A 13,071-nucleotide genomic window follows, 5' to 3' on the forward strand; every position below is an offset into this window, starting at 1 on the left:
GAGGAAATGTAAAGGAACATGTAGAAAATCTAATTAGACCGCTAATGGAGAGGAGCAATTCACAATCAAGGACTCTTACATGAAATGCAGCAGCCGACCATGAGCACGCTGAGAGCAGTCGCTAGATAGGACAATTATCGACCCCGTGTCAGTGTAGTAGAGAGAAGTATTGGAAATGTAGTAAAGAACAGTAAAATTTAAGAAAGTGCTAAACAGAACTTGCAGAAGTGAAAACAGAGTAATAGATATTAGTATTTCCATTTCCACTTTTTAACAGCACATTACACATAACTGAGCGTTACTGAACTGCAAAGATGAGTAAAAGAATATGTAGAATGTAACCCTAGAGACACAAAAATGGAAAACAGGATATGGAAGTTATGAAGCACCGGGGATGACGAGCGGGAAAGGCTACTGGAATGCCAGAAATGGGCAGGGAATGAGGATTTTCCAGGATTTAATGGCACTAAACCACAGATTACAGAAAAGCAATGAATATTGAGCAGAATAAATGAGGAGAAATCCACAGAGACACATTTCAGTCAAGCTGCCAAACATCTAGATAAAGCAAAGACAGTCTTAAGGTAGCCTTTAGTATCTTCAAAACAGCAACAAAGTTTTAGCTGACTTCACTAAAGGCAACAGACAGTGAAATTACAGCTACACTAAGCTGAGAGAAAATTACTGTCAACTTAGATTTGTGTAGCTTGCAAAAAGCGTCTTAAGAAATAAAGATATTCTGAAACAATACAAAAACGGAAGACTTTGCTGCCAAGGCTCTGTGCCAAAGAAGAATGAACTTTGTTGAGAAGGAATGTGGAGCACAAGAAAAAGATTAACTAGCAAGATAAATATGGGGAAATTTGAATAATAATTGATCATATGATGCAGGAATGTTCATCTCTTGTGAAGTAAGAAAATTTGGCTGGGATACATGGAAACAGTAGAATAAAATAGGGAGAAGAAAAGCTAAGTTAAGATCTTCTAAGTTACTGTAATTACTCAGGGAAAATGTAAAAGTACTCACTTTGGACTTTGATAAGCAAGTGTAATTTTTCAAATAACTACTGAACAATAGGAAAGGGCTGTCTAGAAACCAAATAAGGAATACATCCTACAAACCACATTCAAAGGGGAAATATAAAATTATTATTCAATCCAAAGAAGTAAAGAAAAAAGAAACAGAGAAATAAGAAATAGGGTAATCACTACAATTAAATCAACAGTTTGAACAAGTGAATTAAGTATATCATTTTTGCGGAACAGTCTCCCAAACTAGATGGAGGTGTTGCCCTTAGAACTCGCAAACCTAGGTTCACTTGCCTAATGTATAAAAAGCCGATCAAGGAAGTTTTTTGGGTTGATGGAAGAAGTGGGAATTTGTGTGTGAAGCGTAAGGCAAGGAGTCAGGCACTTGTTGCTTCATTTCCAGGCTCCACATGGGTTAGGGATAAAAAGTTGTTGCTCAGCAATACAGGTTCAACTCCTGTCCCATTTCCTGATTGGCCAGTGCTGCTTGTGGCTTCCCTTTGATTGGTCAGCAATGCCGTGCTCTTTAGGGAATGTTTATGATGACCAGGGGGGCTTCAGGAGACTGAGGGATTACATGTCAGGTGATAGTTACTGTCTAGCTGAGGCTGGGAGTCCCCTAAACAAAACCATCCCTGGGCAACAGTGGCCATCGAGGTTCTTAGCTACTGCAGGAGCCGATGATTCTTCGAGCCGGGGCCAGATACACCACTCACTTAAGCCAGAGAATTCCTTTTTCATTAGTGGCTAATCCTAAAGGACAAGCAAGGACACTTTGGGCTGCAAGAGAGACAGATGAGAGGCTGGACCTTGCTTCTGCAGTTGTAAAGGGTTTGTTCTCGTGATTTAATGAGAGATATTTCCAAAGGAAATGAAAATAAAATCCTTGCTCCATGCTATTTTCAATAACACATTTAGAAGCAGAGATTTAGACAATTTGAAAGGAAAAAAGGAGATGACAATATATGTTAGGCAAATAATAATAGAGGTGGTGGTATTCACTGCACATCAGGAAAATAAAATTTAAGCAGGAAGCTCCAATAGGGTCGCTGCCCAATGACAAAAAGTTACAGCTTACACTACAAATTTTAAAAGGCAAACATTAGCCAGATTACAAAGAGAAAGCCTTTGTCTTATTGGAAGCTGGAAATATCAGTTAGTAACTGTTAGCAAGTATTTTTAAACACTACAGTAGCAGCAGTTCATGATCCACAGCTGACGTCCTGTATTGACATCATCTTCAAGCATGCCAGCAAATATTTATGAAAATGGACAGCATACTAGACTGCAAAGCAAATTTTACTAAATTGCAAAGACTGGGTGTTACATTTATCATGGTGTCAGACCACTTGATTGTGTTAGAAGTTGATTTTAAAAATTAGTGAAGCCAATACAAAAGTTTAGAAGGACTTTGATATCACTAAATATAAAAAACTAATATTGAAATACGAATGCCGGTAAATCTGATGAAAATTTTTCACCTGAAATTGTTTACTTGAAAAGGAAATACTAATGGACCAAATATGTACATTAAAAGATCTGCTGCTGAAGAAAAAAGAGTTGTGAGAAAGGACATATATAAAGAAAATACAAAACAGAAATCAAGATTGCAAGCAAAAATAAAATTTCAGGCGTCCATGGCACCAAAATTTTGTTGTTTGAAAATAAAGAAGTTTGGTAAACTTCCTGGAAAGATTAATCAGGACAAAAATAGAGACAAATAAACAATAATGAAAAGGTGGGAACAAGCTGCAGGTGCTTGTACATAGATCCACAATGTACACCTTGTATACGGTGAGCAAAGCTATGCCAGGTTCATTTCAGAATTAAATGAAACAATTAGGATTGAAAAGATGACTCATTTATTCCATTCAGGCATGTTTTATATGAAATCTGTGTAAGCTGAGTCATTCTATAACCATTTGAAAAATTGGCTCAGCATCTTTTGAAATATCATCCCAGACACACCATTTGTTGGCTAGACTGTTTTACCAGGAACTCTGTTAAACTCTAGAAACTCCTCAAGTGTACCTTCATTCAGGAGAAAAGAAAAGAAGTAGCCGTTCCCAGCTTATTCTGTCAAGCCAGTTTCATTCATAATTGCAAATCCAAAAATTCTTTTTTTTTTGAAAGATCTATTTTTTATTTATTGGAAAGTCAGATATACAGAGAGGAAGAGAGACAGAAGATTTTCCATCTGATGTTCACTCCCCAAGTGCCACAACAGCCAGAGCTGTGCCGATTCGAAGCCAGGAGCCTCTTCTGGGTCTCTCACGTGGGCACAACTTTGGTTGCAAGACTTTGGGCCATCCTCAATTTCTTGCCCAGGCCACAAGCAGGGAGCTGGATGGGAATTGGGGCCGCTGGGATTAGAACTGGTGCTCATGGGATCCCGGTGCATGCAAAGTGAGGACTTTAGCTGTGAGGCTATGATGCTGGGCCTGCAAATGCAAAAATTCTAACCCAAACACTAACAAGTTACAAATATATATATTTGCCAAAAAAAAGTATAAGTGCCAAAGTTATAAGTGTGTCTCAGCTTCTGCATTTCCCATCCTGCTCCCTACTAATGCATCTGGGAAAGCAGCAGAAGATGGCCCAATACTTGGACCCCTGCGTCCATGGGCAGCACCTAGAAACCACCCTCCCCCAGCTTGAGCCCAGCTCCAACCACTACAACTATTTGGGAAGTGAACCAGCGGCTAAAAGGGCTCTGTCCTTCCCGTCACTCTACATCTGCCTATCAAATAAATTAATAAATTTTAAAAAAACATAGTGTAGTTCAAGGAGTATTGTGACACAGTACTTTAAGCCCACACCTGGGTTGCCTGTATCCCATATCCCAGTGCCAGTTGAAGTCTCAGCTGTCCGGTGCTTTTCCTATTCAGCTTTCAGCTAAGGAGCCTGGGAGGCAGTAGCTGATGGCCTGTTGACTTGGTCCCCTGCTACCCCCATGAGAGGGTGGAGTTCCTGCCTATCAGCTTCAGCCTGGCATTGCCCTGGAGTTGGAGGCATTCAAGCAATGAACCAGTGAATGGACAATCTCTCTCTGCAGTCCTCCACCCCTACTTTCTTCCTTTCAGATAAATAAAAGTCTATGAGTAGTAGTTCTTAAAAAGTAAGTGTAGCAGTGGGTCAAGCCACTCAAATATGAGATGTTGACATCCCTTATGGGCACCATGTTAAGTTTCTATTTCTCTCCTCACATGCTAATGAGCCGGCAAAAGCAGTGAAAGATGGCCAAGTAATTGGGTCCCTGATGCCCACATGGGAGACCTGGATGGAGTTCCTAATTCCTGGCTTTGGGGCTGGCCCAGCCACAGTCATTACTGTCATTTGAGGAGTGAAACAGCAGATGATAGATCTCTCTGTAACTCTGCCTTTCAAATAAATAAATAATAAATCTCTTTTTCAAAAAAAAGAAGTATGGTAACAACATAAACTACTAACAGTGTTTTATTATCATTTCCAAGTATTATATACTGGCCATAATTATATGTACTGTCTTCTTATACAAGTGATGTATAGTCAACTCTAATCTAAATGAGGATGACTCCTTAGTAATTACTGAATGTTACAGTAATATCAGCATAGCATTTAAGACATAAGATGCCCATAACACAAATCTGAGTGCATGGCTTTAAATCCGTCTCAACTCCTGATTCCTGCTGAGGAAAGCTCTGAGAGGCAGCAGTGATGGTTCCAGTAATTGGGTACTTAGCACCCGTGAGGAGACCTGGATTGAATTCCCAGCCCCTGGCTTTGTCCCTGCCCAGCGCAGCCATTGAGGGCAGTGGGAGAGAGCCGCAGATGGGAACCCATGGGCTTACTTGCCCTCTATTTCTACCTCATGTATGAATTTCAGTCAAAGAAATAATCACCAAAAAATGCAAGTACTTTAAATCTTTGCAGTGTAAAAGAAAAGCAAGGCGCGCTCTGTGTGTGTGTGTGTGTGTGTGTGTGTGAGTGAGAGAGAGAATAGGAGGGAAAGATAGATGAGTGCATCGATTCGCCTTACAGAATATAAAAGCAGCGTTATTGTCAGAAGTTGATTCGTCAAGAGAGAAGATAAAATGAGTTTAAAGTTACAAATCCTGGAGTCACTGATGGTAATATAAACCTGATGGAAGCTCTAAGAGGAAGGGAGGGGACAGTATATGAAATATTTATTATTTTTGTATCAGAAACAACTAGGCAGTGTCTAAAGTTGGTACATCTACCAAGAAACCCACAACTATGTCCCTTAGATGTAATCACTGGACCCTAATGGAGTTAAAAGCAAAAGCAACAAAATCATTACCATTTCCCTGGTGCATTTTTTTTAAGCACGAACATGAATTACTTTTAAGGTGATCAGAAAACTATAGTGTGGCAACATTTTCCTCTGCAAGAGAATTCAGGGTAATACTCGCCTATTATCATTCTCTCTCAAGCCTCTTCTTTAACCTGTGTTACAGTGCTTTTTGTGCATCTTGCAGCAGTGCAGCTAATTTACGTGCTTGAAGGACAAGGGTTACGTATCTTTTGCTTACCACACAGAGAACCTGGCTTGCGGGTCCTTGGTGCATGCATTGGAGCAGGAACTGCGCTGTTGCAGTTTATTCAAGTGGCCTATCGGAGCCATCCGATGGTTTCCTCCCTGCAACTGTATATCCAGTCTCAGAGCTGAGGGTACTCAAACCTCCTCTCACTGCAGCATGAGATTTCGTGTTAGTGACGGATCATCAAAACCCAAGACCAAAGTTATACCGAAAATATTAGAGGGTACTTAGGAAAATGACTGGATAAGACTCATTTTGGTGCCAAAAGGATGGAAGTGGGTGGTCTTCAAAAATTAATAAAGCTTCATATTAGAAAAAAGATAATGCATGGATTTGAACAATTTTGCCCTACAGTGTACTGGCCTTTTTCATTTCCCATGAACATTTGAAATACCCTCGTGTGCATAGTACACATGTATGCATATACATTTCCATCTGTGCATGTGTTCACACAGTGCCTGCCTCTGACCCACGTTTCCGCTCTTCCTATGGGTTTTCCTGTGCAGATACCAGTCCATTATGGAAACAGATGATGCGTGAAGGACCCAGCCAGGGCTCTGTAGAGTGCAGAGTAACATCTCTTGAGCATGCTGCTAACAACAAAAAAAAATCTCTTACTGAGAATATTCTTGCTGATATACATCATTTTCCCTTGGGTCTTAAGAGCCTGATGCATTTAAACATTTCAAGTGAACCTCAGAAATTGCATCACCCAAAATTTCAAAATATGGGGAAAAGCATTTTATTCTTTCGGAAGAATAAAAAACATCTTAACCTTGGTCGCACTCCCGAAACTTGTCCCCAGAAAGATTGACTCGCTATCAGCACCAAACACTGTCGGGAATGCTCACTGCAGAGGTTTGTTCAAGTCCTCTTTGGCCCCATGGTGTCTTTCCCATGTGCCAGAGACCTGCTCTGTTTTCCCCGTTGCCACAACATGAGTGCTACCAAGAGCAAGGACAATCAGCCACAGCTCTGTGCCTGCGCTGAGACCGACACGTGCCTCCCACACCTCCCAGGTCCCATGTGCAGTAAATCCTGGGTCCTCTCCACCTGCGGGTTATTTGGCAGCGTTTTTGGTCAAGGTAAAACCTATTTCCTCAGGCATCCAAGCAAGGCATTCATTTCCAGTATTGACTTCCTGTGTTCTGGTGTAAGTGTTTACTTGTTGCCTGCGCATGCTTAGCTGACTGTTCTGGCTAACGTTCTTGATTAGGATGGTGTGTGGCACAGCTATGAGCAGATTGAAATGGGGAAAGGTAACCCATGTCTCTAAATTAAAGGAGAAAAATTAGATGTCTGTTCAGTTTTGTCTTCCCTAATGCAGGTGTGATTGCTCAGTGGAAAAATGATTCTGGAAAGAACTAAATTAGGTTATTTTCCAGCAGGGAATCCAGTGAACCAAGCCTGCAGGGCCTCCCAAATGACTACACCACAGGAAGACAAAATGCAAACAGTCTTCACAAATTTAATGGGAAAATATGTATTATGAAAAAAAACATATGTGGCTTTCATACCTTTTTGGCACCAAAATAAGCTAATCTTTTGATTCCATTTGCCATGAACATTTTTTTTTAAATATGAGAACAAGTGCTTTAGAGCAAGTTTGTTAGCTTGTTGCTTTTGCTTTCTCATGCTTTCCTGTCTGTTGGGGTCCAGGCTAGCCAATGTTTGTCATCAAGGCGGTTCCAGTAAGTTTGAATGGCATTCTTATTTTTCACTCTAAACTCACAGGCTTTTGACCAGGTGGCTGTCTCCTGTCATGGCTCTGGCAGATTTATGTCCTAAGGAGATATATGTCCTCTTAGTGGAGAAGAAAAGATGCAGTTTGCTCTTGATTTCAGTGTGGGCAGCATCTTTGGGATATGTTCACCCTGACACTTAGGAAGTCACTCCTGAGATTTGGTGACAACAAGTTAATATCAACAGCTGGTGAAAGTAGCTTGGTTACGTGTATAACTGAGGGTCTGAACCCAAAAGACTCGAGAATTGTAGATGTCTAGGACTGGGCTGTAAGAGCCCAGCCAAAAAGGTTCACACCACCAGGCCTGTTACGTGCCGCTCGCAGCTTTCTCTGTGGTTTAGGTAATGATTAGCGCTACACAACCATTACCTGCTAGGAGTAGCATACCTCTCTCTCCATCCCTAAACCTCAACAAAATCATAAGAAGCTCTTTCCAAAACCTGGAGCAGTTCCTTTGATGGAGAAACAGGTAGTGCGCAAATTGGAGTGGAGTCTAGTGTGGGTGGGCTTCCTAAGAGTTCCCTGGCACCTCCGCGTGGAGCTTAACTTCCACAGGGCCACCAGGGCATCTCTTCCCTCCTGGTCCTCCATGAAACATTTGGATCATAGGAAACAGGGTAAATGAGATGGATGGACAAGTAAGGGAGTGAAGTTACAGTGCAGGGCTGGAGGCAGAAATTATTAAGAATGTCTTTCAACTCATTTGTTCTCACCTAATCTTTCTCCCTAGTTCCCCCTCCACCAAGATGATCAGGAAGGATTTCTGGTTTGCATTTTTCTCTATTTCAGTGCAGGGATCCCGAAACCTGCTGCCAGGGCTCTGCATGTAGTTGTTGGACAATTTTAGGACCTGTGTTACAATTTCAGGGCTGAGTAAAATTCCATTACCTGAGTTCCGATGCAGCCTGATCTAGGGTCACCTGTGTTAGCAGAAGGAATCCATGTTCAAAGTACCTTGGCTGTAGCATGTGAATGCATTTATCTCCTTCAGTGTTCTTACAATGAAGTGGAAGGATGGAGGCCCAATCTGTGAGATACTCATCTTCTGTCAGGGCCTCGGGTTTGTTTGCAAATAGGTCCTTAAGTACCTGCTGAGAGATCTGTGTCTGGGCCACCTTGGCCATTATATTGCAAAGAAATTATTTTGCCAAGCTGATTCTCAGACAACCAAACATGTTTTAAAAGCCTCCAGCTGCACACTCTTGGAAGATTGTTAATAAGAGCATGGAACTATATTTAATCTCTCTTAAATCATTAAGACTCTAAGACTCACATGGCCGTATTTTTTTTTCTGCTTCGTTTTGAAGAGAAAGGTGGTGCGGAGCCAGAGAGCCCAGACAATGGCACGTCCAACACATCGTAAGTCTCTTTGTGTTCCCTTCAGTGGTACCTGTTCTTTGCAATGCCTTAAAAAAAATGAAACAGCCCAAATACCTGGCAATGATGGAAAGAAGCCCCGTTCTCTTTTCTCATGACAATGTAGTTTTAAATGCTTCAGTTGTATTGATGCCTTCTGAGGTTGTTTTGTTTTAGTTGTAGTTTTGAATGATTTAGCATCCTAAGAAGAATCAAATGCTGCTATTCAAGAAATAGGAATGTTTCTGGGACGTGAGGAAGTGTGTTAGAGGTCTTAAGGGGAGTACCGTTTAGGAGACTTGGCACTGTCCTAAGAACTTGTCACACAGTGGAGATATTCTGCGCCACTTGAGATGCCTTCCATTTGCAACCGGAGTCTTTCGTTGAGGCAGTTCTGATTATCTCTGGAAGCACTTGTGGAGGTTTTTGAATGAAACAGCCATTAAGAAAAGGTTCTTACAAAAACATATGGTCATTCCTCATTTTTTTTCTTGTACCTCTCAATATTAAAGAAGTTGAAATATGCTTTTAGTAATTAATTTGATGCCAGATTAACATGTGAACATTTAAAATTCCCAAGATAGCAGATAAATTTGTTTTAACATCACTGGAGTCAGTAGCAGGGCTGCTACTTAAAGCTCTTTATATGTACCGTTTCTGAGGAGTGAGATACAATTCCTTAGCAAAAGATTGGTTTTGTGAATTTATTCTGATGGAGGTGATTGCTGCTCTTTCCGAGAATTTCAAGTCCCGTTCCTTAGGAATCCTATTTTGTGGTGCAATGGCAGTTGTCTCATATTGTCTGAGATTTATTTGTTTTACTGAAGTTATTATAAGGTAAACCTATTTCATCTGTTTCATACCTGCAGGGTTAGGGGTGCAGTGAAACCTGACACCCTAGGGTGTGCTCCTCTAGGCTGTGCTCCCACACTCTGTCCTTTGTTTTTCCTCTTCTTTGTTGCTGTGCTATACTTCCAGCTTGTGATAACAGTCTGAAGCCCCCACTAAGTGAAGAGTTCAGCGAATGTTAGGGGAAAAAGAACAAACAACACTGTTCCTTTGAGTACAGACAGGTGCTTTAAACATTAGTCAAATCTCATAACAGTGATATTTTGATATTTGTTTGTTTATCTGTTACCTAACTCTAACCGATGAGATTTTGAGATTTGTTCTTTAATCTGGAAAGATTCTTGGGCTTGCACAGGATAACTGTAGTTCATAAAAGACGTGATTGTGTGTTTGATTTTCTTAACATCCTGAAAGTTATAAATAGTTATGTTTTTGTGATTTCTGATACTATAATGAATGTGACTGGTCTCAAATGGTCAAAATAGTAATAATTTTGAATATTTATGCTGCAGAATACAATGGAAATCAGGCTGTAATGCCATCTGGAGGCATTCTAGGGAACTAGAAAGGTTAGAATCATTTAAAAATCCAATTCTTTTCAGTAATGTTGGTGCTGGCAATGAAGGTTGTCCCATACCCAAGTCCTTAACTATCAGAAGAAATTCAGAAATGAGTTGGAAAATAAAAAATATTAAGCAGCAAGCATGTAACTGAGAAATAAAAGACATATATGCCATAGACAGAGTGGGGCCTAGTTAGAGTGGCCCCATGTTTCAACTGTGTTTAATATTATATGGATGATTTAATGGAAGGGAAGATATATTGTAATAAAAGTGTGGTACTTTCTAATAACGGAGAAGAATATTCATGGTTGTTCTGAGAAGCCGGTGGAGAGTTCCCAGAATCTAACTACTACCCAGTCTCACTCCTTGAATGCTTCCATGTTTCCTTGTCATGGAGGCTTATAGGTGTGTCACTTAATATGCTCATGTATTAAAACTGGCACATAATGAGTTTAAAAGGAGCTGTCCTTACTTTCAGGAGTCATAGGTAATGGGCTTACCCAGGTCTTGAAAGTTTCCTGGCATGGTTTTTCTGGAGTTGACATTAAGAACCAATTTGCCTTTTCTACTTTCCTGGAGATGTGGCCTCCAGGAAGAATGTAGCCTATGAGTAATTCTGAAGGCCTTTAATCTTTGTAGAGTCATCTTAACAGGGAAGGAAGGGTCATTGGCATTCTGGAGGATGAGTAGTAACCCAAAATATATTTTAATAAGAACATAGCTGCTTCTGTTGCCTTTTCGGTTGGTGTGGGGAAGGCCCCATGAAGCTATCAATGGAGACCAAGAGGGCCTTTGAACCTCCAGCAGAGGGCATTTGAGTACAGACTACTTGTACCCTGGATAAGTACTCTGGTGTTGAATCGGTTCCTTGAGAGGGGGAGGAATTGGATGATAACCTGGGTCCTGATGGAAGCAGTTCACAAGTCCTTGTTACTTCTTGGGTGACTTGGAAGGCCCTTTCCCCTTAACAGCCCTGTCACTAGTCACAGGATCTCTTCCCAAGGAGCACTTCCCATTGTTCTGCTCCAGGAGGAAAGATCCCGTCATTCTGTTTTAGCCGTGTGCTAGCTTCCATCTATGTACCTCTTTATTTGCCCATGTCTCCTGAAGAGTATTGGGGACTGTAAAGGTATATCCCCTGGAGCAAGGATCAGTATGGCTCAAGGCTTAGTGTCCTGGAAGACTGTAGTCTTGTGATCTGACTGTCCCCTTCTGTTTGATCATGTGAGGAGCAGAGCGACACAGGGAGGGAGAAACACAGAAAAAGACGCACCGTCCATCCACTGGCTTGCTTCCCCAAATGGCCACAATAGCCAGGGCTGGACCATGCTGAAGCCAGGAACCTAGAGTACCATTTAGGAACCCTCAGGTAGGTGGCGGGGGCCCAACTCTTTGCACCAGCATCTGCTGTCTTCTTAGGAACATGAGCAAAAACATTTTTGCATGCAGAGTATCTGAGATTCAAACCAACACTCCAGCATGGGGTGGCAACATTACAAGCAGCCGCTTAACCCACTGGGCCACAAAGCTGGCCCCAGCAGACAGTTATCTTCCTGTCCTTGGGCATCAAGGCTGCTTATAATGTGATAGTTAATCGAGGAACTCCTTGCACTTAGTAGGCCTCTTTTCAAATAGTTGCACAGGTGTATACAATTGGGAAAGACACACACACACACACACACACACACAGCCTCAACCCTTTCCAAATAAAAACAGAGATTTTGGTTAGCAGAGCTGCTGCCTCTGTAACCTCCTGTAGGCTGATCATTATAGATCCTGCGCTTCTTGTTCCCTTTTTACCTTCCATCAGAGACCATTCAGCCTTAGAATCCAGAAATGGCTCATCTTTAAGACCTAGTTTGATAGAGTTTTCCATAATTTCTGTGCTAGAGGATATTAGTTCTCTTTCATCTGCATCAGGCTAATGGGTGGCCAGATTTAAGATATAGCAGATTTTAAGCATAACCTCAGAAGAGTGTTAGGCAGCATATCTTGAACTGACCTCTAGCTAATCATGAATGACCGTTAGCCTTGAGGACCCCCTGTACTTGATGAGGGTGACCTCAACTGTTACTGCTGTTGCCACTGTAGGCCATAGGCATTTTAACCATCCTGCCACCACAGGGTCCTGTTGTCTGGAGAAATAGGCCACTGGCCAAGGCATCTAGCCCAATTTCTGAGCAAGAACACCTAAGGTATATCCCTTCCTTTCCACCACAGCAGAGTGAAATGGCTTTTCTAAGTTGGAAGCTGGAACAGGGGCTGTGTTTAGTTTTCTTTAAGTTTCCAGAATGTCACCCAGAGTTTTTGAGTCCATTTGACAGGTTCCTGTATGAGTTCTTCGAGGATCCCATGTTAGTGCTTTACTTGGAGTCTAGATCCAGGCATCAAAACTTGTCTTTTCTTTTTGAGATTTATTTATTTTTCTTGGAAAGGCAGATCCACAGCGAAAAAGATCATCCATCCCCTGGCTCACTCCGCAAGTGCCTGCAACGGCCAGAACCAAACTGATCCAAAGCCACCGCCAGGAGCCTCCTCCATGTCTCCCACCCAGTACAGGATCCCAAGGCTCTGAGCGATCCTCCACTTCCTCACAGGACACAAGCAGGGAGCTGGATGGAAAGTGGAGCAGCCAGAACATGAACCAGCACCCGTATGGGATTCTGGTGCATGTAAAGCAAGGATTTAACCACTGAGCCGTTGCGTCAGACCAAATGTGACAGAATTCCACTATTCTTAGGAATGTCCTGAGTCATTTTGTTTGCAGTGGTGGCATTGAGAGAATTGCTTCCTTACAGCCAGTGGTCAAGGTCTATTTTCCAGGAGTAATTGAATGTCACAGATACTCTACCTCTCTGGACAAGATTTGCACTTTAGCAAGGCAAACTCTATTATCCCCCTTCTCCAGGGACATTTGAAACCTTGATAGAGTTGTTACTGAAGTCCTCTTGAGTCAGTCCATTTCAAAGACAAGTAGATATTGGGGTTT

General features: G+C 41.7%; 1 protein-coding gene across 3 annotated transcripts in view; it reads left to right on the top strand.

Moving 5' to 3' along the window:
• The window catches only part of AFF3 (ALF transcription elongation factor 3), a 564,045-nt gene that overhangs the window by 395,998 nt on the left and 154,976 nt on the right, over nt 1-13,071 (top strand). For all 3 annotated transcript variants that reach the window (XM_058667512.1, XM_058667514.1, XM_058667513.1), the window contains exon 11: nt 8,622-8,673. In XM_058667512.1, the coding sequence (XP_058523495.1) occupies nt 8,622-8,673 (52 nt within the window). The remainder of the gene's footprint in view (nt 1-8,621; nt 8,674-13,071) is intronic.

Source organism: Ochotona princeps, chromosome 8, assembly GCF_030435755.1.
Source record: "Ochotona princeps isolate mOchPri1 chromosome 8, mOchPri1.hap1, whole genome shotgun sequence".
Classification (NCBI taxonomy): Eukaryota; Metazoa; Chordata; class Mammalia; order Lagomorpha; family Ochotonidae; genus Ochotona; species Ochotona princeps.